Here is a 26,426-nt window from a genome sequence, read left to right as displayed (position 1 = left end):
CCGTTTTATTTGATACTCCACTGGAGAAAATAAGCACACTTGGTTTTAGTGGGAAGACTAGAATTTATATGTTTATTATTTGCTCTGAAACACTTATGAAACAGCTGTCATAAATGGCCTTTGTTCACCCTGTATTATGATAACATTTTAAAAAAAAAGATCAGAGAAGGTGCTGAAAGAATGGTAGGCCTTGTTAGTTTTGGTTTCCTGCCTTCCTCAATGCACTAATGTCTCAGTATACTTGAGTTCCTGAGTATATTTATCACACTTTCTCCAGAACACGTTTTCATAAATTGCAATGTGTTTCATGGCATGCAGAAGATACTTGTTAGTGCCTGTGTTCTGTAATTCGCTTATCTTTTTTCAACATAGGAATGTAATAATTGCTTTACTACATTAGACCCCAAGCACATATTCTCTGTCTATAGCAGTAGCAGCAGCCAGCGAGCGAAATGCACCAAGAAAGCTCATTAGAAGGGCTTAAAAGTGACATATATTGACTCCGAACACAAATCATGGCTAATTAGTGTTCTCTATCCACACCAACCCACCCCCAGCCTTTGATAGACTTAGCCACCAGGTTACCTTCATGCCTCAACCCTTATTTAGTCTTTTTTGCTATTAGGACCACACTCTTCTCTTTTAGGCCCATGGTCTTCCCTATTAGGACCTCGTGATAATTACTTAAGGCTTTAATTTTATTTAAGTTTGAGTTGCCTTTTGGCTTGAATAGGACTCCCTAACTGTAACGTCCTTATTAATTGGTGAGGTGGATGACAAATGCACATCTAAGATTCCTGATGCGCTTGCTTCTTATTTAGGCTGCACATATGTGCTAACTTCCTCTACCAGGTGCCAAACTTGATGAAAAAGAAACTTCAAGATTGCCTTTTCTTCCTGTTTGTGTACAGAGTTAGGTAGTAGTTTGCCTTTCACTGTTGAACTGCTGTGAGTTCAATCTAACAACAAGTACTGCACTGTGCATGGCTCATCTTCTTTCTAGGCTTTGGGGTATTATGGGGTAGCTTGTGACTCCCTGCCTTGCATATGATGGACGTGCTGTCTTAATCCAGCTACAGATAGGGAGGAGAAATGTGTTTGTTTCCCCCTGTGCATAAGGAAATATTAAAAAAAAAAGATGGGTGAGTTAATCTTGTATCCCTTGTTGGCTTCCTCAGAAGCAGACCTAGGAAAATATGCTTTATCTTTATAAGGCAGTGGCAGATATATATTTTTTAAAAAAGTACTATCATAAACTAACTATTGGCTGTGATAGCTTAGTCACTGAGGTTCAGGCATTGGTAACCTGAAGATTGAATTAGTTGTGCATTTTTTGTGGGGCTTCTTTAGGGCTTGATCTGGAAGATGTAATGAGCGCAGAATGCAGTGACAAGGCTGTTAACTTGGGGGGCGGGGTGTCTTTCTGACAGCAAGTCACACCTTTGCTAAAAGAACTGCATTGGCTTCCAGCATGCCTCCCATTTATGGCATTGGTGCTAACATATAAAGCCCTAAATAGCTTGGAACCAGGTTATTTTAGGGGTCATCTCATTCCTTATGTCCCTGCATGATCTTTGTGGCTCTCCCACATTAGAGGCCTTCAAGAGGCAGCTGGACAGCCATCTGTCAGGGATGCTTTAGGGTGGATTCCTGCATTGAGCAGGGGGTTGGACTCGATGGCCTTGTAGGCCCCTTCCAACTCTACTATTCTATGATTCTATGATTCAGAGGAAGCAATTCTTAGGGTGCACTTGTACCAGAGGGTTTAATGTCACCGCTCTTGCCCTCTGGAACGTGTTATCAACTGCCATTAGACAGACCCCCAGAGTGTAATGTTCAGACCTCTTCTTATGACCCACCTCTTCACACAGGCTTTCCCCTGAAGCGTGATCCAGCCAAGTTTATTTATTTATTTTATTGCATTTATATACCGCCTCATAGCTGAAGCTCTCTGGGCGGTTTAACAAAAGTTAAAAACAGTAAAAACAGTTGTGGTCTGAGGAGTGTGGATTTTTATTAGTGATTAGTATTTTATATTTGTGTAGTTTTATTGTTTTTTTAATTTTTTTATGTTATGATATTGTATGTTCACTGCTTTGAAACTTTGTGGAAAGCAGTGTATACATCTAATAAGTAAATAACATTGCAATGTTATATTGCATTTTCTTAAACTGCACCTTTCCTTCAGAATCCTCAGAAAGAGACATATATATATACTCAGTGAGAGCAGTAAAGTTAGCTGGTTTATTTAAACAGTATGCTGGCTACCTTCTGTTTGGGAACAGGCTTTGACTGTGTGAGGCTATTAATCCTTCCTTTCTAGGTTGCTAATTAGGATTCTTGCCGATGCCTCCTCCTGTTGGCTGCTAATTCCATGTTTTGAGGTTAAAAGACTTCACAATTGTTTTAGTTCTGCTTCTGTTAAGATCTAGTTTGCATGATGGGTTTTGGCGGCCGCAGGCCTGCATTTGTATTCTTAGGGTGCAGGTTCTTCTTCCAGAGACTGCTGACAGCAGGTCCTATAAACTTGGGAGAAGAGGCCAGAGCGGTGGGATGTGATGACCCCGAGGAGCTGGAATTGCTGACTTGACATGGCTGTCAGGCTCAGTATGACACATGTTTCTGCCACGCAAGTACATTTCCTCATCTCTCTTTCTGCTGTTTTGAGAGCAAGCATAGCACAGTGGGTAAGACTGAGTGGTGAACCAACATTTGCCACAAACTCGCCACAGGCAAGTGACTGTTCTCTTGGCCTCAGCCTCAAGTCGCGTTATGGGATGGAGTGACATACCTGACAGGCCGTTGTAAGGATTACTTAGATGATGTATGTGATGTCCAGTATAACGCTAAGTATAATTTGATTATAAGGATAGTGGCAAGCTTACTATAGGTTATCAACTCTGAAAGCTTATAAATCTTTTTTTCTTTTATGTAGCCAAAAGAGAATGAGCTTGTAGTAGTTTGTAGCGAAGTGAAGGTTATTCTGGCAGTGCTTTAAATATATTTATGAAGGGGGTTGGTTTAAGGATTTAACGCTTTTTTTCCAGAGGTGTTGAACTAAAGAACCCCTCTGATTTTTCTGAACTGAAAATTAGCTCGTTACTTGTACGCTAAGAAATTCAGTTTACCCTCTTTTCCTCATTTTCTTTTTCAGTATGCCTTAAAATAATAGTTCTGAAGTCTTCTGCGTTAATCTACTGATGGAAATGTTAGACCTACTTGAGCAATGATGAGGGTGGCTGCTTTTGTGATGGATGTTAAGACTACCAAATAAAGTGTTTTTCCTCAGGCAGATAGAACCTCTAGAGTTAACGTTTCAAGCATTAAACAACCAAGAAAATGTAATCACAATAAATTTGTTAACCTTCAAGTATCCATAACACTCTTAGTAGTTTAGGCTGGAACAGCCTAACATGATGCTCTTTAGCCCTCTGGCTGTATGTGCCTTGCATTCCTAAGCTGCAGTGCACCTTCTTCATTCTTTTTGGTACATGCAAATCGGGCCTGCATAGGTTGATCTGTGGGAACTGGATATTCCTACTTCCAAGGGGACCTTGGGGGAGGTTCAGTTTGATGATTCCTTCCAGCTGCTGTTATGGTTCTGTAAAGTAACTTCGCACTTCACCAGATCCCCAAATGCTGGGTTTCACAAATGAAATGATGATTATGTGAAACTTTAAAAACAAATGCAGAACTGTGGAGGTATGATCAGAAAATGGAAAACTTGTTGAAATGATAAATGGGTGTGCGTGTAAAGTTTGGAATGCTAATGATATATGAACAAGCCTCAAGGTCAGCTGCCACTGAAAGCCATATTGCAGATTATTTTTGAATTAGTGTCTCATTGTAGATTTTAGTCAGTGGCTTGTAATCTCTAAAAACTTTGCATCTTCTCAGTTGTGAATGACACACTTATCTCTTACATTTGATTCTTGCTGGTTTCTGACCACAGCTCTGCAAATGAACTGCTTCACTGCATTGAAGTATTTTTCTCTGCTACAAGTGGCACAGAAGAGGAATTATTTTTGAGAATGACCTTTTAAAAAAAGAAGTGGGTTTATGAATATTTATTTAGAACATTTGTTCAGTGTTTCTACCTCCAAAAGGTATCTAAGGTATCTGTATTTTAGAATTTTAATTTTTTTATATTCGTTTTTATCTCAATTTTAGAATTTCTGTAAACCGCCCAGCGAGCTCTGGCTATGGGGGCGGTATATAAGTGTAATGAATAAATAATTAATTAATAAGGTAATTAACACCAATAAAATCACTATCAAATATGAAAATAAGGCTTAAAAACAATACATCTCCTAAAGCATTAAAACTGAAATAGTAGAATGAACCAAGTTAAAATCATATTTATAGCAGTGAGATGAGACTAAGAGGAGCATCAAATTGCAATCTTCCCCTCAAATGCTCTCCTAAACAGAAAGTTCTTCAACTGGATAAAGGTTAGATGAGGCCAGAAGGACCTCTCTATAGTAAAGAGAAGTTTATTTGTGTAGCCAAAGCCATTACAAACATATATATATAAAATCAAATAAAACAGAATAATCAAATATATTACAAATATATAAGATTACATTACAAGACTAAAATCATCCCAAAGCATCATTCTATAGACTCTATTCAGTCACAACTTAAAACCTGATCATCATCATTAGAAAACTTCCTCAAAATTGATGCTTTAAAAGCAAAACAGGCCGCTTTTTCAGAAATGGATGGAGTAGTATCCCCCAATAAAAATTTAATCAAATATGAATGAGACCTATTAGGTATAAGACCTAGGTCTTTAAACAAAGCTATTCTTACATCTTCATAAATTGGGCAGACAAGCAGGTAGTGAGTTAAATCTTCAACTATATTAGATCCACATAGAGAGGATTCCTTAACCTGAGCACACAGAGGAAATACACCTTTTCATACTGGGCATCTTGATAGTCTGTGATGGGGCAAAAAGTGGAGTTTCAGGTATATAATCAGGTTTATTTGGTGAAAAATAGTCCTTTAGATACTCTGCTTCCTGGTCATTCTAGGAGGGAACCCGGTGGTTTAAGGCAAGAAATAAAACAAACGAAATTATTTGTGTGTATGCATCATTATCAGGAAAATCATTTTAAAAATATACTGGATTATCTTTATTCACGTTACAGCAATTGGAAGGATGCGTTTGTCTCGTAGCATGCCCCAAACACTGTAGAGATAATCTCTGTAAAAATGTCTGCCCACAGATGTGCGTGTGTGATGCTAAAACGAGCAGAGGTTTTGGGTCAATGGCACTCTGCGTTCAAGAAGCATTTAATGTGAACTCCATTAAACATGGTCTAATAATCTTGGTTTCTAAAGCACCTATGCTGATTAAGAGCTTACTAGTCATGTCTTCCACTCTACAGAAAAATGGGGGGGGGGGAAACTTAGCTGAAACAGCCCAAATTTGGGTCCGAGAATATGCATGACCCCTTTTATGAAAGTGTTTTAAACAAAGTTTGCTGCTAGTAATGAAAAGGAGGTACGCAGGTTGCTGCTGCCTCATCCCTTGGCCACCCCATGTGTGCATGTGTATCTCACGCTTAGGAGACTGAATCATATTCCTTTCTCTGCTTCTAGGAGATGATGTTTTAGCAGCCTGAAGGACTTTATTTATTTATTTATTTATTTCATTTCATTTCTATACCGCCCAATTGCCGGAGCTCTCTGGGCGGTTCACAAAAATTAAAACCATTCAAAGTATAAAACAACAGTATAAAACCATAATATAAAATACAATATAAAAGCTCAACCCGATAAAAACAGCAGCAATGCAAAATTACAAATTTAAAACACCGAGTTAAATTTTATTTATAGACTGTTAAAATGCTGGGAGAATAAAAAGGTCTTCACCTGGCGTCTAAAAGCATATAATGTAGGTGCCAGGCGGACCTCCTTAGGGAGCTCATTCCACAGCCGGGGTGCCACAGCAGAGAAGGCCCTCCTGGTAGCCACCTGCCTCACTTCCTTTGGCAGGGGCTCGCGGAGAAGGACCCCTGAGGATGACCTTAGGGTCTGGGCAGGTACATATGGGAGGAGGCGTTCCTTCAGATAGCCTGGCCCCAAGCCGTTTAGGGCTTTAAATGTTAATACAAGCACTTTGAATCGGCCCGGACCTGGACTGGCAGCCAATGAAGCTGGAAAAGGACTGGCGTGATGTGGTCTCGTCAGCCAGTCCCTGTTAGTAAAACCACCAACACCATCCTGAAAGCACAGATTATCAGGATAATGAATTATTTACCCAGTCCCCAACTCTACACTTGTCTGGCATGATCATGGAATACATACAGCCCTTCTTTCTACCACTGCAAATCAGAATTGGTGTCTCACCAAAGGAAGTGAGGCAGGTGGCTACTACGAGGAGGGCTTTCTCTGCTGTGGCACCCTGGTTGTGGAATGAGCTCCCCAGAGAGGTCCCCCTGGCGCTTACACTGTATTCTTTTCGTCGCCAGCTGAAGACCTTTTTATTTTCTCAGTATTTTAACACCTAAATTTAAACTTTGCTGTTTTAATTCTGTATTTTAATCCTATATCAATTTCTGCTGTGTGGTTTTATCCTGGTTGTGCTTTTTATATTGTATTTTGTATTTTGGTTTTTAGATTGTTGGATGTTTTATTATGTTCTTCATGGTTTTAATTTTTGTAAACCGCCCAGAGAGCTTCGGATATTGGGCAGTATAAAAATGTAATAAATAAATAAATAAATAAATAAATCAAGATAGACAAAAGCAGGGGACCAAGGATGAATTGTGGGGCTAAGAGCATAAGATGAGGCTGTTGTGCACGTTGCATGGGCTGTAAGAGTTTTGTTTTCATTATTATCATGGAAAATATAAGACCCATTAAAATATTTAAGGCAATGTCTGTTGGGTGGAAGGTTGGCTTAAAATAGTACAGAAAGTTACATCTCTTGTAAGTGCTGGATAGGATCTATTCATTGGGGTACCAAAAAAAGAGAAAAAGATCCAGTCACTGCTTCATGTTCTCCCTGTTGCCATGTACAGTGTACTCTGGAGAAGAAATTATACTGAAAACTGGCAACAAGTCTACAATGAAAATGTATCCTAATTAGCTTAGATTAAGGATAATGGCTTTTAATGGGCCAGTCGCTTTCGCATAATACCCTTTTGCCCTCATCTCAAATGTTTTAAATTGTGTGAGAAAAAGAGGAAATTTATCCAGTGATATTTTTTTGCTTTTGACAGTTTCTGTATTTGACTATTACCAGATTAGGATGGGAATCTAAGGGGAGAACAGAAACTCTTAGATAAAATAGGCAATGCTTCATCTGAAATAGTCAGATCTTGGGTCCTGAGAGAAGACATTTCTAGTTCTAGGTGTTGAAATCAGGGTTCTAGCAATCAGCCTCAAAAGTTGACACAGAACTCCAAAAGGACTTTGTAACTCTATTTAAATTTGTAGGTGTCCTGCTTCAGAGCTGGGTGTTTAGTGGCAAACGCACAAAAGAAAACGGGAAGAAAGAGCAGAGTCCTACAGGTTGGGAACACAACTTATGGGCAGCATAAGTTGTAGAAAAGTAGTCAGGTGATCTGTGCTGCCTGAACATCAGATCACTCGACCGTCTAGCTCAGTTACTTTGACTTTCCAAATCATTCTAGGAACTGTAGGAGATGGCGGGAATTGGATCTGGGGTTTCCTGCATGAACTTTACCCCTGAGTGATGCATGCTTCCCTGTTCTTGTTTTTTAAAGGGAAGTGAAAGGTCTCATGGAAGAGGTGGGTTTTGAAGAAATGGAGGCTTACATGGCTATTTCAGGAAATTTTTACATAATGATGATTATTATTATTATTTATTTATATAGCACCATCAGTGTACATGGTGCTGTACAGAGTAAAACAGTAAATAGCAAGACCCTGCCGCATAGGCTTACAATCTAATAAAATCATAGTAAAACAATAAGGAGGGGAAGAGAATGCAAACAGGCACAGGGTAGGGTAAGCAGGCACAGGGTAGGGAAAAACTAACAGTAGAAAGTAACAGTAGAAGTCTGTACTGATGCTCTGCTTTGGCCATAATGTATATTTATATTGTAGTTTTATTGTTGTAGACTGCCTAGATACGTTATGCATGACCGGTGGCAAAGAAATATTTTAAATAAATGAGACTAGCTAGGTTTGTGAAGTTCACAAGTAGGATACGAATGCTCACTCATGCTCCCACATACCTGCGTTGTGACACATATTGCCCCCCATGTTGGATTTATATAGCCATCATGACTAGCAGCCATCGATAGCCTTCTCATCCATGAATTTCTGATAAATGTGCATAACACTTTGAAGATATAATAATAACAACAACAACAACAACAACAACCCGCCTCTCCTTCTGGATCGAGGCGGAGTACAACACAAATGCAAAACACCATAAAATACATATAATTGATTAAAACATATAAAACTAGTACGTTATTAAAAAGCAGCACATTATTAAAAAGGCATCTTAAAATTTGACTGGGTAGGCCTCCCGGAAGAGATCAGTCTTTATGGCTTTCTTTAATTCTGGAGGACTCTTAAGTTATTTATTTATTGATTTATTACATTTATATACCGCCCTGGCAGGCCATTCTCTCCCGGCAGGCCATTCCACAATCAGGGAGCGGCAGAAGAAAAGGTCCTCTGGGTAATGGTTGTCAGCCTTGTTTTTGCTGACTGAAGTGAATTCTTCCCAGAGGACCTGAGTGTTCAGGGCAGATTATAGGGGAGAAGGCGATATTTGGCATAACATGGACTCCTCTATTAGTGTGGTTCCATTAATGGAGTTATCCAGATTACTGTCTGGTCCAGCTCTATTAGATGAGTTTCAGTTGTTGAGGCATGAGTATGCAGTCATGGTGCTTGGATGAGTTCAACAGACCACTTACATGCTCACCCTTTGTCCACTTTGTCTTGTTACATCTATTAAGGAGGTGATGACTGGTTGACTCCAGGAAGTTGTAAATTCCTTCTTGAGAGAGGGGTGGTGGTACATGCCTCCTTAAAGAGGCAGTTATCAGGCCACTCCTGAAGAAACCTAACCTGGACTTAGAAGTGGAGAATAATATTCCATTAGTAATTAGGCCAATTACTAATATTGCCTTTTTGGGCAAGGTGTTTGAATGGATGGGTGATGAACAACTTCATTCAAGAATGTCTGGACGTACGCTGCTAGATCCAAAACCAGTCCTAAAGCCGGATTGAAATGGGGCAAACTGCCTTGGTCGCCCTGTGGGACAATCTTTGCTGAGAGAGGTGGGTTCAACTCCTTTTAGCAGTGTTTCCAGGGCTAGTTACCTCATTAATAGTTAAGCTGTAAAAATAATGGCTCTGGTCTGTGAGCAAATACTACTGATGGGAAGTTATACTACTGATAGGAATTCGGCTGATTTATTGCTGCTTGAAAGAGATATTAAGCCCTATAAACTGCAGTTTTAAACTACGATGTGTGAAAACTGTAAAATCGTCTGATTTATGTGGCTAGCAAGGGGGAAGAGAGTTACACCAGGACTGTGTTCCTGACTAGCAATACTTGGTGCTATGTACAGGCCCTTGGAGATATTAGGCCTTTTACATTGATTGAGATTTTGTACAAATAATCATGTAAGCAGCTCCTTTCCAAGGCAATAATGTGGTTTATTTTTTATCCAGTATCTGCTTTAGGGTGTTGTTCTGATTGATCAAAACAAAAATGGGGGCTTCTGCCTGCGGTCAATCCTGGCTGAAGTGATAATGGCCTTTCCTTTTTAATTATTCTTACCATTATGAAATGGCTATTGGTAAATTATCTTCCCCACACTCTTGGGAGTACTGAGAAGAGCAAGATTTTAGGATGCTATTAAAATTCCCAGAGTACTTAAATTCATATTTTATTAGTGCCTGCCTTGGGCAAACTGCTGGACAAGCTACTTCCCTAGAAGTAACCACAGATAAACCACTTAGAATCATAGAATAGCAGAGTTGGAATTGCATCCAGTTCTGGGCTCCACAATTCAAGAAGGATGCAGACAAGCTGGAGCGTGTTCAGAAGAGGGCAACCAGGACGATCAGGGGTCTGGAAACAAAGCCCTATGAAGAGAGACTGAAAGAACTGGGCATGTTTAGCCTGGAGAAGATAAGATTGAGGGGAGACATGATAGCACTCTTCAAATACTTGAAAGGTTGTCACACAGAGGAGGGCCAGGATCTCTTCTCGATCCTCCCAGAGTGCAGGACACGGAATAACTGGCTCAAGTTAAAGGAAGCCAGATTCCAGCTGGACATCAGGAAAATCCTCCTGACTGTTAGAGCAGTACGACAATGGAACCAGTTACCTAGGGAGGTTGTGGGCTCTCCCACACTAGAGGCATTCAAGAGGCAGCTGGACAACCATCTGTCAGGGATGCTTTTGGGTGGATTCCTGCATTCAGCAGGGGGTTGGACTCGATGGCCTTGTAGGCCCCTTCCAACTCTGCTATTCTATGATTCTATGAGAGCTGGAAAGCTCCCACACACGGAGAACATCATGCACAGTACTTTGGATCCTGGCCAGTGTTTGACAGGCACACAGGTGCGGAATAATGTAGGTTATGTACCAGCTTGTGTATTTCAAGTCGCTTCTTTTTTGCATATTGTATGTTTCTAATTCTGGGATAAGGCTGTTATGTCAGTAGGCGATCCACACTTTCTGCTTTTAACTGTGTGGTAATTGCAATGAACTTCTGAAATGGAACAAAGATTATATAAAGAGAGAGGCATTATAGTTTGCACTCTATGAGACTCCATATACATTACCTTTGCCTCTCCTTTCTCTATCCCAGGTGGGCAACTGGAGGGGGTTGGATAAATTCCTGGAGGGGAAGGCTGTCAATGGCTACTAGCCCTGATGGCTATGTGCTACCTCCAGTATCCGAGGCAGTAAGCCGGTGTGCACCAGTTGCTGGGGAACATGGGTGGGAGGGTGCTGTTGCACCATGTCCTTCTTTGTTCATCCCTGGCTGATGGCTGGTTGGCCACTGTGTAAACAGAGTCCTGGACTAGATGGACCCTTGGTCTGATGCAGCATCAGGGCCCTTCTTATGTTTTTTAACGGTTTTTAATGCTTTATGTGTGCATGTTCTGTGTTTTAGAATTTTAAATTTTGTATACTAGATGTTTTTGATGAACTGGCAGCAGGAACTGTCTCATGAGTAAATGCCAGAGATGGCATAATATTTTAAATACCTATTGGGTGGCCAGCCTTTAAGTTGCTTGCTGGCTAGGGATTAGTTGATGTTCCCTGAATCAGAACACATGACTAGAAATCTCTCACCTGCCTCTGAAAAGTTACACTATTCAGCTAGTGGGAAGGTCAGGCAAGTGGTGTTGTAGTTTGAATTTGGTGACTGGCAGGCAGAGACCTGTGGGCTCAGTTTCACACCATTGCTCTGGTGCAGGGCCAGTGGTTTTACTGCCTGCTTTTATTTCGCTTCTGCCCTGGTCTGCATGTGTACTTGTACATTTATTTATAAGGAAGTAAAAGAAATCTTACAGAAACACTGTGGCCATATTTGGACATTTGTCTGTGTTTCATAAACCACAATTTAACATTATTCTGGTTTCTTAATTGACATTTAGCTATAGTTCCCTTGTTGGCACATAATGGGAAACTGTGACTTAATGAAAGTTGGGATCTTTGTGCAAAAGCTGGCACATGGTGGTAGGCAGGGAGGGGACAGAGTAGAATATGCTTGTCCATGGCTTCATAACCACATTTCTAGTGCATGTTCCCATTGAAAAAGAAATTAAACCCTGTATTGTTTCCCCTTCTCACTGCTTGAGAAAATGGAGAGGGTTTTACCCTGGTAAAAAATTCACATAGTATACTGGTAGTAAGTGATATCTGTTGGTCATGGAAACACATCCCTGTGTTTACAAGTACTAATAAACAATTGGCAGGAGTTGATAATATTATTGTAAACCACTATTGGAAAAACACACACCAAATCTTTAACTTTCTAGGTCCCGGACGCTTGGGATTTGTTTAGCAACACTTGTGTGAATGAAAATGTATTTTAAGACTTTATTTTATTTATTCATTTATTCATTACTGCCCAGTAGCTGAAGCTCTCTGGGTGGTTCATAAGAATTAAAACCACAAAATGCAGCATAAAATACAATATAAAATATAATGGTTTAAAACTGCAGTATAACATTGCAACCAGAGTAAAACCTAGCAGCAGTGCACAGATTTAAAATGCAATAGCATATTTAAAACAGCAGAGCTAAAAACTGGAATGCTAAAATGCTAAAAATGCTTGTGAAAATAAAAAAAAAAGGTCTTCAGCTGGAGCTGGAAAGAACAAAACATAGGTGCCAGGGGAACCTCTCTAGGAACCTCATTCCATTACTGGGGTGCCACAGCAGGAAAGGCCCTTTTCCTGGTAGCCACCTGCCTCACGTCTTTTGATAGGGGCTGCCAGAGAAGGACCCTTTAAGATTATTATTATTATTATTATTATTATTATTATTATTATTATTAATTTATATAGCACCATCAATGTTCATGGTGCTGTACAGAGTAAAACAGTAAATAGCAAGACCCTGCCGCATAGGCTTACAATCTAGCCTGCTGGGAAGTATTTGAGGCCTTTGCTGTCTGGGCAGTGGTTTTAATTGGGCGATTTCTGGTGTCCCAGCTCTGATAGTATTGTTCTGTGACTGCTGACTGAAGCAATTGCAGGTAGGAACTTGATGGCATATTGACTGACTTGTAAGGTCATAATGATTCCCTGCAATGAACCTTGTCAGGAGCAGGAAAATTTCATATTGAAATGTAAATTATCCCCAATACAGCAAGTGGTAGATGAAAGGTTGAACTGTAATTAAGCCTGCAAATTCTTCTGATTATGGGCCTAACTGGCGTGGTTTGGGTTGAATCTTCTTCCATTCCCATCACTCACTCTTTACCCCATAATGAGCAGACAAGGAGTTGCGTTCCACTAATTTTAACGTGCCTTTGGGGTAGACGACAAGGCTGGTCTTGCAGAAGTTGCAGTTATTTTCTTTGCCAAATTAACTTTGTCAGTCAATTGATTGTGTGTGTGTGTGAACAGTTAATGTCAGCCAGTCTGCTACAGAGAAAACAAAATGAACAGTTAATGTCAGCCAGTCTGCTACAGAGAAAACATAATTAAAATGAGGGTTTAAAAATGTTGGGCTGGTGTTTGTGCCTGCTGAAATACTACAAGGAATGGATAGCATCATTATAGCATCATCTCCTTGTTTTTTCATTGCATATGTGAACTCGGGCCTGTAAATCCGGGCGGGAGGAGGGGAGAGCCCGCAATACAACTGTTGTGGGCTGTCACCCTAGTCTATACGTCAGACGCGACAGGCTAAAGGAAAGACCCGTTGCGTCCGCCATTTTTTTTCATCTTAAAGGTCCGGCTGCGCAGGAGCGCACAAGCGACCCAAGGTAAGGTTTTTGTTTTTTTAAAAAAAATTCCCCACTCCCCCCACCCTGCCCCCGATGGGCGCGGCTTCTCCTGGCTATGGGCGTAGCTGGGAAAAGTGGCGGAATGGGCTACACCTTCTGCGGCCCCGGGCTCAGCCTGGGACTGCAGAAAAATTGGGCCCAAAGGGGTAGGCTATATCCTGGGGTCAGGCAGGGTTGATCCCTGCCTGAGCTTGGGATCCCCTGTGTGTCATCTGGACGCACAGGGGCGATCCTGGATATCAGCCCAGGATATAGCCTGGTCTAGCAAAGGCCTTAGTCTTCACTCAAGTTATTCTTCTGTATAATCATGTGTGCTATATAAATGCTAGAAATGAGGCCAATATTACCTGAGATCATTCTTCTCCCTGGCTGCAGCATCTTTTGATTTTAGAGTGGCTGTCCTTAGTGAACTGTTGGAGTGTGAGATTGCAGAATTGTTGCGAGTTAATAATTTTGTCCTGGTTCTAATGAAATAGCAAAACATGGTTTGTTGTGCATACAAGATGCTGAAAGGCTTGAATGCTTGCATCCCCTCCGCAAACAAGGGAAAGAGATGAGAAGTTTCTGTTTTGTTCAAATAATCGAAATGGTGCTTTGGTCACAAACCAGTATATCAAACTGTAGTTTGCACAAATTCAAGAAAAGTTCATTGCAAACTGTGAATGGAAGCTTCCCATTTTGTCCTCTTGCTTGTAAAAGGTGGGAAAAGGGAGAAGAAAGTGCAAGAACCCAAGTCCCTCTGTCACTCACACGCATCCCAACAAACCATGGTTTATTAAGTTTGAATCGATCCTTTCTGTTCTTTGGTGGTTAATCAAGGGCTACCGGGTACTACTTGCATTACAGAAAGTAAACTTTCTCTTATTTGTATGTACATACGGACAGGGTTTGCATGAGTGCCACAGCACATCATGGCTTATTTAAGCCACAATGAGCCACGGTGCCCGTGGGCACCATCCTGAATATTCAAGCTGTTATATTGTCCAAACCTGTGAACCATGGATTATGTGACGGTTAAACAACCCTTGCAGACTCCACGGCCTTTTTAGGATTATGTGCGAGTTGGTTTACATAATCGTAATGTGAGGGTTGTTTCACCCTCACATTATCCATGGTCCCTGGATTCAGATGGAAGAACAAGAATTGCCAAATAATTGTTGGAATATTCAGCATTTACACGATTATAACAGCTGCAATTTAATTTTCATGGTCCTCGTTTGTTTGGTGTATTTACCCTGGGTTCAGATGACATGAATATTTAAAATGACTGCCTGCCTGCATTGCAACCCACCGTGTTTGATTGTGCGAACCAGCGCACTATTTTTGTGATATCCTTCATTCTCTAGTAATGAGGATTTTTTTAAAAAAATTATCATTAGTACTTCAGTAGTCATAATGGATTTTGTGACATTTTGTTTTTTCTTCATACTGTTTATGCACATGCCCATTAGTTCATCCCTCTTTGTGCATTTGATCACGTAGACATACCGTATTTCTTCGATTCTAAGACGCCATCGATTCTAAGGCGCACCCCATTTTAGAGATGTTTATATGGGGGAAAAATATTCTGCCATGCATGGGGAACGGATTGCAGGCAGGTAAGGGAAGAGATGTGGGTGGGAGCCAACTGGGGAGCACGTGCAAGGGCCCGGAGGCTTTACCAGCTGCCACCACTTCTTGCAGGGAGCGGGAGGGGGTCGTTCGCGAGGCGCAGCTGCGAGTCCCGGAGCGCGTCCTGCCCGCTCCCCGGCCCAGCAACTCACCTCCTGGGCGTCACCTCCGTCTTCCCGGCCGGCGCTGCTGCTCCTCCTCTGCTGCACAGAACCAGCAGCCACAAGAAGCCGGTGGCGCCCGCCCGCCTCACACAACCCTCTGCGAGCCCTGCAGCGCCCGCCCGTCCGCCCCGGCCCCATGCACAAGGCGAGGCGCGCGCCAGGCCCGACCCAAACGGCGCCGCATAGCCATGCCCACTAGGCCCAACCGGGCCGGCTGTGCTCGTGGTGCGGCGGACGGGGCCCACTTAGTGCTCGGAGCTCTGTTGGTGTGTGTGTGTGAGCCCGGTTAGCTCTGGGGAGCACAAATAGGCCCAGGGCAGCCGCGGATCGTCGCTGAGGCCCCCAATCAGGCCAAGCACATTCCCTAGCCTACATGGTGAGTGCAGAGCTGCTTTGGTGCTCAACAAGCCCTTGAGCCGCCTGGGCATCGAGAGCAGGGTGGAGGGATAACAGCGCACTTTGCAGGCGATTCTAAGACGCCATCGATTCTAAGGCGCAGCCCGTTTTTATGTTTATATTGGGGAAAAAGTGCATCTTAGAATCGAAGAAATACGGTATCCTATGAAAATTTAGGCTGCAATTGACTTGTTCATCTCTGTCCATTGTAATGCTTTCTAATCTGCTTCCTATAGGCTGAGCATGGCTGCTACTTTGGAAATAATCCCAGTCTATGTTATTATAGCAACTATTAACCAGAAATGCTGTTGTGAGATCCCAACTTTTCATATGTTAACCTGAAATCTGGGATTATTCATTTAAAATCTTGTACATGGATTGTATGAGTTTTAATCAATGCATTAATGATTGGATTATCTTTGACTCTAGTATTAAGGCGAATCAAGTAATAGATACTCCGGAACGCAATCGTTCAGTTAAAGGGGAATAAAGCACAAAGTATAGATTCCTGACACCCAGAATGTTTGAGTCCATCTAGCCCAGCATTTTGCTCACACATTGGCCAGCCCGCTGCCCATGATAAACCCACAAGCAGGAGAAGAGTGCAAAGGCACCCTCCTGCCCATGTTCCCCAACAACTGGGATACATAGGCATACTGCCTCTGAGTAGACATTAATATCCTTTTTCCTCTAAGAATTTGTCCACTATAAAATGTCGTAAAATACTTCTAGTTGAGAACAGCTACCATTCAGCCTTGGCTCTGGTGAGCTAGTCACTGCCGTAAAAACAAAATTAATGTTCAGTATCATATGAGAATTGATGTCATGTGCGTCTGAGTCTTAAGAACGATTGTCTTTAAAAAAACCACCCAGCTGAATAAAATGTATTACTGTTCTGTGATTTATTATTGAGTGCGCACAGATATTATTTGGTCATACACAGCACATAACCATTATTTACATAATTTGATTTCAGTGTGGTTTAGTAGCTAAAGTGTTGGACTGGGAGTTGGGAGATCCAGGTTCTAGTCCCCACTCGGCCATGGAAACCAACTGGGTGACTTTGGGCCAGTCATGGACTCTCAGCCCAACCTACTTCGCAGGGTTGTTGTTGTGAGGATAAAATGGAGAGGAGGAGGATTATGTTCGCCTCCTTGGGTTCCTTGGAGGAAAAAAGGTGGGATATAAATGCAATAATAAATAAATATCGTAGTGTATACTACCTGTTAACGTATCTGAAACACTCATTCTGCTTGGGTGCTTTTCCTGGGTTGTATGACTGTATTGTGTCTGCTGTAGATCTGGGAGTCAGCCTGCTAGTTTGCTACCACACTTTTGGGCTTGTTCCATTTTAACGTTTTGCAACCATGGGCATCTGCAAGTGTAATTAACTAGCCAGTAGTCTGACTGGGTAAGGCAGACTCATTGACCCTGTTCAGATGACTCACTAAGCCACGGTGGTTAAGAATTTTGAGCTAAACATTATGGCTTAGTGTGTTGTGTGAACCATGACTTAATGTGTCATGTGACCCATTCCTTACCATGGTGGCTGCGTAACCCCAGTTTAAACAAGCTCACTAACCGTTTGCTGTGTAAGGCTTAGTGGCCTAACCATGGCTTAGCATATTGTTTGTACAGGCCCATTATTATGGTCCACAAACTAGAATCCTTGTTAAACATAATTCTGAAAAAAACCCACCCTGCGCAATGTTAGAGCTAGGTTGCAACTGTTGGGGTCATATTTGACTTGGAGTCCTGGTTTGGCCTCTAGAGAAGCTATTAAACTACTTTGTATATCCCTGATAATCAAGTTGCAATATTATTTATTCCATTTATTTCAATATTGTTTTCTAACCTCAGGCCTAAGGACTCCGTATATGGTAGCCACCATAGGCCAATGACGCAGATAGGCTTGAGAGTATTTATTCGAAACGAGACCTCTGGCCACCTCATTGTTCAGTCTGAAAGGCAGGTCCTGGTCCTAGGAAGACAACGTGTTGGACTACATCTTCCACCATTCCCAGCCACCATGTTCAAAGGCTGTGCTGACTGGACATGATGGTGAAGGGCTCCAGATTGGGGAAAGCTGTTCTAGGACACTGTTTGTATCAGAGGAATGGTGATGGTTGCAACATTTCTCAGATTAATTTTATTTTGATGAGAACAACTTGTGTACACATTTGTTTTAAAAAGGAATAAGTTGGTTGGCTCAGTGATGCCAATTTTAAAGTTGGCCAAGGTGCATAAATCATTTCCAGTCTGATGCTGACTACTTACAGGAGCGTGGGAGTTCAGTTTGGCTAAAGTATCTTTCGAAGTTGAATCTGCGCGAGAACACCCCGGGTCTCGCCAGCAATATTGGAGATGTTCTCTAATGCTATTTGTGCTGCGAAAGCTGCAGTAATTGCTTTCAGAGTAGGTCAGTTGTAACGATTTCTGTGTAAAGTTGTTTGAGACAAGGGCAGATTGCACAAGATCTTTTTTCTGTTCAGACAAGATTTGTTTGAGCTACAAAAGTCTGTTTGTTTGCTATCAATTACCAGCAGGGCGCCAGCTGAATTGATACATGGGTGCTCTTTGCACATTTAGATTCAGAGCTGTGCACTCTACTCAAAAGGTCAGGCCTTAGAGAAAACAAGACCAAATTAAGCACCTGAGCATGTATTTAGTAATGTGCATTCGTAGCCTGAATGTTTCAGGGCTGTTGATTATTCAGTCTCTTCTTTTCCAGCTAAAAGGGATAGTCGTGCTCCTCTAAATGTTCAGTTGCAGGAGAATTTTAGTAGCAACCAGTAATGACAACTGATGGGGCTGGGGATGATGGGAACTATAGTCCAACACATTTATGGGGCATCAGGTTGGGAGGGGGGCTGTTCCAAACCGTCTTCAAGACCCACAGCAAGTTAGGGTCACTCTGCCATACTTCTCCCCTTAAAATGATCCTACCATTTGAGAATATGTGAATAATAGTCTTGGCTATTTTTAGAGTCCTCTTATCAGGAAGATTTTCAGAATTACTTGTTCTGGCATCTTGTGTCCATTTCCCTCCAGTTAGGAAAATGTTAAAGGCAATGAAGTCTAGCGAGCCAATATGCATTGATAGGCTTCTACGTGAAAAGAAGAAATACATTTTTTAAATGTATTTCTAGTGGAAGAGCCAACTAGCTCTAGCAATGAGCAAAGGATAGTAACTTCACTTTATGTAGAGGTATGGTGAACAAGAAAGAAAAAGATTCTGTTTACGCAGCATGGGTGATTGTGCAGGACAGAGGAACCTTATCTCAAGTTCTTGGAAGTGCTTATAAATTCATTCAAAAGGAAAAAAGTCCCAGGGTAGATCTGCGCAGCATTTGCCTGCACTTCTGTTTCCGGAAAATCCCTGGAAAAGGCAGGCCCTATTTTCCTCCATGCAGAGTTTGGGAATCTAGGATTATAGTGTAGAAACATATGCTGATGTGGAATTTGCTGTAGACAAACACAGATGGAAGTGCATTTATATGGAGTATAGGGTCGGACATAGTAAACATTTCACTCAGAGTTTATTCAATATATTAAGAAATAATAGATTTTTGAAAAATTGTTGGTGTATCCTTGACACTCGGGGACCATTTTAAGTGGGTTATCAACACATTCCATATTAAGGCCTCTAAAACCACTGAATAAATATTTGCAATTTCCACAAATTGTGTGTGAAGATATCCTTTACCTCTACTTTTACTTTTATCATCTACTTTTAAAACTGCTAGGAAGGGGTGACAGATCCTTATTGAAATAAGGAAAGACAATAGTTAGCATAAAGAAGCCGGTATGAGAACATGAGAGGAACCATGTTGGATCAGAACACATCTAGCATTCTGTTCACACATTGGCCAATCAACTGCCTGTGGAAATCTCACAAGCAGGACATGAGTGCAAGAGCACCCTCCTTGTATTCAGAGGCATAGCGTCTCTGATACCGGAGGTAGCGTATAGCCCTCTGGACTAATAGTAGTATTCTCCGTGAATTTGTCTAATCCCCCTTTAAAGCCATCCAAGTTGGTGTCCATCACTACATCTTGTTGTAGCATATTCCATAGTTTAACTATGCATTGTGTAAAGAACTACTTCCTTTAATCTCTCTTGAATCTCCCACAATTTAGCTTTATTCTTGTACATCTGTATCATGTCCCCCTTGCTCACCTTTTCTCTAAGTCCAAAACATTATAACCTCTCCTTATAGGGGACTTATTAATTTTAGTTGCTCTTTTCTCCAGTTTTACTGTGGTGTGGTGACCAGAAATGTACACACTATTCCAAGTGTGATCATGCCATAGATTTGTATAAAGGCATTATGATACTGGCAGTTTTTAAATTAATTTTCTATTCCCTTTGGTATAATTTTGGTAAGACAAATACTAAATCATAATGGGATACTACATGTTTAGTTTCTCTTCACAGGCTTACTGGACCTTCAGGGTATGTCACAGATGGACCTGGAAACTATAAGTACAAAACAAAGTGCACGTGGCTCATTGAGGGATGGTGAGTAATGAACATCTTAACTTTTACAAAATTGGCATGTAATTTTTTGCCTGCATGTAGATTTTTTAAATCTTTTTAAAAATACCTTTTCATTAGGCTTATTTTCACTGGGTGTTCCTCAACTGGAAATAATTTCCTCAACTGGAAATAATTTACTCATGACTAATAATTACTGAAATTGGGTCTAATTCATCATTCTAACAATGTTACTGGCTCTGCTGTTTTTTAGTGTGTGAAACCTTACTTGATTTTACCATTTTAACAGCTGCAATTCAGGCCAACCATGATACTTTCATCCCCACCCCCAAATTAGGTATATCTTGATGCACTTTTGGAACCAATGAGTCATAATTTATTTCAGCTGCTTTATCAATCTCTGAACATAATCTAGCTCTTAAATATTTAATTGCAGGCCCTGCCACCTTACAGCCATAATCAGATGTAATAAATGACTCTTTTTGTCTTGATAAATTTACTGACATGAACCCTCATTTTGATCTATTAATTTTATAAACTGAAAAGGTAGTATATTTTCCAGTTAAACAGCTTAGGTAAAGAAAGACCAAATTTATTATTATTATTATTATTATTATTATTTATTTATATAGCACCATCAATGTACATGGTGCTGTACAGAGTAAAACAGTAAATAGCAAGACCCTGCCGCATAGGCTTACAATCTAATAAAATCATAGTAAAACAATAAGGAGGGGAAGAGAATGCAAACAGGTACAGGTAGGGTAAGCAGGCACAGGGTAGGGCAAAACTAACAGTAGAAAGTAACAGTAGAAGTCTGTACAACATCAAATTGAGACAACAATATCATTATGTCATCAGCATATAATGTGATTTTAACTTGAGTTGCACCTGCCAAAATGCCATGTACTTGTGGTGCAAGATGAATAATGTTGGCCAGTGGTTCTGTAGCCAGAATGAATAAAAGTGGTGGAAAAGTACCTCCCTAAACCTAACTTACAGTATTCCAGACCTTGAAATAAATAAGTTCATTCCACCTAATCAAATGCTTTCGCAGCATCAGTAAACAGCAACAAAATTGGAATCTTACTGATCTTAGCATTATTAGAATGTAAGACGTGCCCTGCTGGATCAGACCGAGGGTCCATCTAGTCCAGCACTCAGTTCACACAGTGGCCAACCAGCCGTCGACCGGGGACCAACAAAGCAGGGCATGGTGCAACAGCATCCTCCCACCCATGTTCCCCAGCAACTGGTGCACATGGGCTTACTGCCTCAGATACTGCCTTGGTGAACGTAAGGAAGGCAATCAATATTATTAGTAATATTGATTGTTTTCCTTACATTTACCTTTTCTTTAGTTTTATTTTCTCTCTGTGTGTGTGTGTGTGTGTGTGAGTGAGAGAGAGAGTGAGAGAGTGTGAGAGTGAGAGTGTATGTGCATTTCTTAAACTGGAAATAATTTACTCATGAATTATAAGTACTGTAACTGGGTCTAGTTTATCATTTTAACAATATTATGTGCACTGTTGTTTTTTGTGGGGGAAATCTTACCCTCAGCTGCTGGTGGACTGTGCCATGCTTATTTCCCTATACTTGTAGGATTCTTGCTGTAGCAAAGACTCTAGCTAACGTACTGGCCATGGGGAATGGAGTAAAGAGAATTAAGCCGCAAAGGATCTTTCCCACCACCACTTCCTTCTTTCTCCAGGTTGTGGTTAAGCACTAGCAGGCAGAGATCTGAGTAATAGGGTTATTTGTTGACAACAGCAAAAATATTTACAGTTTGGTTTGGGAGGAGGTGATTGTGCTGCTCCCTGATTTTGTGACAGGGTGTTGGTGGTTTCTATAAATGTAATTAATGAATAAAATAAATAATAAAAGAGGCAAAAGAATCAATTAGTCATTGTCCTTGAAGATTAAATGTTTGGTTCCAGCCTAGCAGTCCAGTTCTTATTTATTTATTTATTTATTTATTACACTTTTAGACCGCCCAATAGCCGAAGCTCTCTGGGCGGTTCACAAAAATTAAAACCACAATAAAACACCCAACAGGTTAAAAACACAATTACGAAATACAGTATAAAAAGCGCAACCAGGATAAAACCACACAGCAAAGTTGATATAAGATTAAAATACAGAGTTAGAACAGTAAAATTTAAATTTAAGTTAAAATTAAGTGTTAAAATACTGAGTGAATAAAAAGGTCTTCAGCTGGCGACGAAAGCAGTACAGTGTAGGCACCAGGCGGACCTCTCTGGGGAGCTCGTTCCACAACCGGGGTGCCACAGCAGAGAAAGACAAGGCAGACTATGCTTCGTAAAGTTTCCTTCTGTAAACAAAAATATCAGTTTTCTCAAAATAATACTTGACTTCTCTAATGCTGTCCCAGATTCGTATTTACTCAGAGAAAACTTCATAGGAACTGTTGACTCTTTAGGAAAGGTCATTCAAGCTGTGGAAAGCATTTTTTGTGATCTACTGTGGGCCTGTTCAGACAACACTCTAAGCCATGGTTAGGCTGCTAACCCTTTTGCAGCAAATGGTTAGTGGGCATGTTTAAACCATGGTTATGTAGCCACCATGGTTAAGAATGGTTCACATGTCATGCTAAGCCATAATGTTTAGCTCAAAATGCTTAACCACCGTGGCTTAGCATGTTGTCTGAAGAAAGTCAAAGATATTTGATTTCCTCCAGCTGTGGGGAGTGATTTCATGTAAGGGATGAAAAGAAAAGAATGGCTCTCACCCTGTTCATTCTTCTGAAGAATGCTTATGATTATATTCAGTCATGGTGTTTTGTGGGATTTTTTTTGGTGCTGGCACACCCAACCTACATTTTTAAGATGCTTATACGTGTGTGTGTGTGTGTGTGTGTGTGTGTGTGTGTGTATGTATGTATGCATGCATGCGTACACACACATTACGCAAGGCATAAGAGGATTGGGTAGAATACAACACAACATATAGTATATATGAATGAAATTTCCAGATCGTATCCTCCTCTGAGAAGCAACAGCCTCCGTGAAAGGGACCTTCCCTATGTTGACTGACCTGTATATATGAAATACAGAGTTTAATTGAGAGAACTTACTGCATTCCTTGATGGGAAGGAGAACATAATTGAGTGTAAACTATGGGACAAGCCTGAGTTCTTAAGATGAATTGTCTCCCTATTGGCCAAGCGGCTTCATGTGATGTAACTATTGCTGAAGTGTTCCGTTTCAGACTGCATCCACAAAATCACAGGTTTGAATGTTTGTGTATATAATTTTAATATAGGGGAGCATTTAGACATAGAATCATAGAATCATAGAATAGCAGAGCCGGAAGGGGCCTACAAGGCCATTGAGTCCAACCCCCTGCTCAATGCAGGAATCCACCCTAAAGCATCCCTGACAGATGGCTGTCCAGCTGCCTCTTGAAGGCCTCATGCAGCGCTACTACCTGTCGTCTGAAAAGCTTCAGCGCCGCAAAAGTACCACTATGTGACTGCTTTGATGATTTCTCTTTCCTTTCTATGGCCAAATCGCAAATTATTGGCATGGCATGAAACTACGGCCAGCTTGATACCGCTTTTACTGATGCATGTTTGAGTGTTCTTCTCTGTGCTGAGATTTTAACTCCCAGAGTTTTGACTTCCGTTAGTTTTGCAAGGGCTGGGTGACGCCTACTTTGCACGGAGAAAGTCCCAGGTTCGATCCCTGGCATCTCCAGGCAGGGTTGGAAAAACTCCTGCCTGAAACCCTGGGGAGCTGCTGCCAGTCAGTGTTGACAATACTGGGCTAGATGGGCTAATGGTTTGACTCCGTATAAGGCAGCTTCTTTGTCCCCTAGTAAATCTCACTGTACTCAGAAGAAACATTCACCACACACAAATGACGATGAAAGATTTATTTATTTGTTTGTTTATTTAAAATATTTATATCCCGCCCTATATCACTAAGATCTCAGGGTGGCGTACAGATAAAAACATACAGTATAAAACAATAAATATGCACAGTTAAAAACAAATTAAACATGATCCAAGTTAAAACAATATATAATTTAAAAGCAATAGATAGTTAAAACAATGTGCCAGTGAGTTTAACCATCAAAGGCTTTATTAAAAAGTCATGTTTTTTCTTGGCGTTGAAATGCAATCAATGTTGGCGCCAATCGGGCCTCCAAGGGGGGGGCATTCCACAGTCGGGGGGCCACCACAGAGTAAGCCCCCTCCCTTGTCCATGTATCATCACAAGTCAATGCAATACAAGGATTTCACCTGGAAGTATAAATGAAAACAGATATTTGAGCCAGCGTTTGCCTTGCATATTACAGTGTTTGGGAAGGAGAGTAATATGTTGACACTGTCTGTGGTAGTAACGTTGCATATATTTTCTTCTTTCAGGCCAAACTCAATCCTTAGGCTCCGCTTTAATCATTTTGCGACGGAATGTAGCTGGGACCACTTGTACGTATATGACGGTGATTCAATTTATGCTCCATTACTGGCTGCTTTTAGGTAAGCCCCAGAGCACCCTGTGAAACTAATTGGTATGCTGTATTTGTGTAACGCGATTCTTCATGTTTCGTCTTGAAAGTTGTATGTCCTTTTTATGGCTAGCATAGTAACCATGAATGAGATCAGTGGTACAGGTAGTAGAATGCCTCTTGTACAAACCATGGCTAGGCACAGCACACACGCATCTGCAATCTTCGTGGGATTTCACTGCAACAAAAATGGCATTCCAAAACATAGATTCCCCCAGTAGTTTGTAAAGATGTTAATGTTTGTAATATGTCTCCTTAACTGTGCCGTCTCTGTGTCAACTATCAGGGCACTCAAGGAGGAGGAGTTCTTGATGGTGGCTTTTCAATTCCGAAAATTTCATGAGGTTTACCATAGCTAGAGACTAAGCGTCTCCACCATGATCTCATTTCATTAAATGTTTAGTGGCTGAGGTGAAAGCTGTGAATACGGGTTCACTGTGGATGAATGCATAAAAAATAAGATTTGCACTTTGTTAATTACAGGTGAAATAAATCTAGAATTGCCTTTATTGGATAAATTTAGTCTTAATTGGGTTGTTGTTGTTTATTCGTTCAGCCGCTTCCGACTCTTCGTGACTTCATGGACCAGCCCACGTGTTTCTGTTTAATTTGGTACCAGGCACCAAAGACAGTGTGTTTCTATTTGCCATTACATTAAAATGATAGTTTCTGATTGTTAAGAGCCTTGCTAACTTGGAAGAAAGAAGAAATAACTGTAGGTAGAATGCACAGGGAAAGAGAAGGAATGTATTGTGTGATGTGGTGTACCTTCTGGTAGATCCTTCAGTACCTGTTCCTTTGTTTATCTAGGCTTAAGATGACTACAAAAAAACTATTTATATGATGGGCTTCACTCTGTGGTGAGGTGGTCATATGTAATTACCACCTTGGCAAGAATTATACATTCAGCTCATGTTGGAAGCTTTGGCGCATTTTGGCATTTGTTGGAATTTTAACTGTCTGGCAGTAGGTGTACATGAGTATGGTTGCACCACCACAGGCTTGGTGCAACCATATGAAAACCATTGAATTTTCGGTCATTAGGCATCCAGACATATTCTGCATCATAGTTTTGGGCAGGAGATTCACTTAGGCTCCTGCCTGATGATGATGGTTTATGTCATTTCTATGCCATCCCATAGCCGAAACTCTCTGGGCAGTTCATGTGACTATATTCACATGTTTTAGGGAAGAGACTGGGATGAGAATCTGAAGTTAGGTTATTTGCCTGGAAATAGGGCAATGAGGCACCAGTTCATCTGGGAAACTAATGTAGCTTTCCTTTCCAGTTATTAGCAAAAATCTTGTAGATGCTTTAGATTTAAATTGCATTCTCATTTGTAAACGTGGAGTGCACATGATGCGAGTTGGCTGTTTTTATTTAATTCTTCTCCGATTAATGGGGTTTTAATTGTCCTCCTAAGTAGTTCAGGAAGCTAAAACTCATGTTATGAAATTTATATAAAACAGTAGGGATTCAGTGCCGGAGGGTAAGCACATTTTGATATATAAGAATAGTCTTTTACCTTCTGTTTTACTTTGAGGTTGTGGCTGTTTTAACGCATTCATTTTGATACTTCTCATCCTAGCAATGCAGTTTTGGCTTATGTAGAGCAGGGTTGAGGAGATATTGTGCTATTTCACAATTTCAGCTCATGGTCTTGACTGACAAGTGGATTACCTTTGATAAACCCAGGTGCCTGGGAATAATGACACTTACCCCATTACTCAGTCATCTGCCTGATTTG

General features: G+C 41.0%; 1 protein-coding gene across 1 annotated transcript in view; it reads left to right on the top strand.

Annotated features, from left to right (window-relative positions):
- Positions 1 to 26,426, top strand: part of ATRN (attractin) — a 214,451-nt gene that overhangs the window by 23,222 nt on the left and 164,803 nt on the right. Inside the window, exons 3-4 of the mRNA XM_063136067.1 lie at positions 20,086 to 20,169; positions 24,536 to 24,649. Coding sequence (XP_062992137.1) covers positions 20,086 to 20,169; positions 24,536 to 24,649 — 198 coding nt within the window. The remainder of the gene's footprint in view (positions 1 to 20,085; positions 20,170 to 24,535; positions 24,650 to 26,426) is intronic.

The sequence above is a fragment of the Elgaria multicarinata genome, chromosome 10 (assembly GCF_023053635.1).
Source record: "Elgaria multicarinata webbii isolate HBS135686 ecotype San Diego chromosome 10, rElgMul1.1.pri, whole genome shotgun sequence".
Taxonomy (NCBI): domain Eukaryota; kingdom Metazoa; phylum Chordata; class Lepidosauria; order Squamata; family Anguidae; genus Elgaria; species Elgaria multicarinata.
Note: the sequence above shows the minus strand (reverse complement) of the source record. Positions and strands in the feature narration are given on the sequence as shown.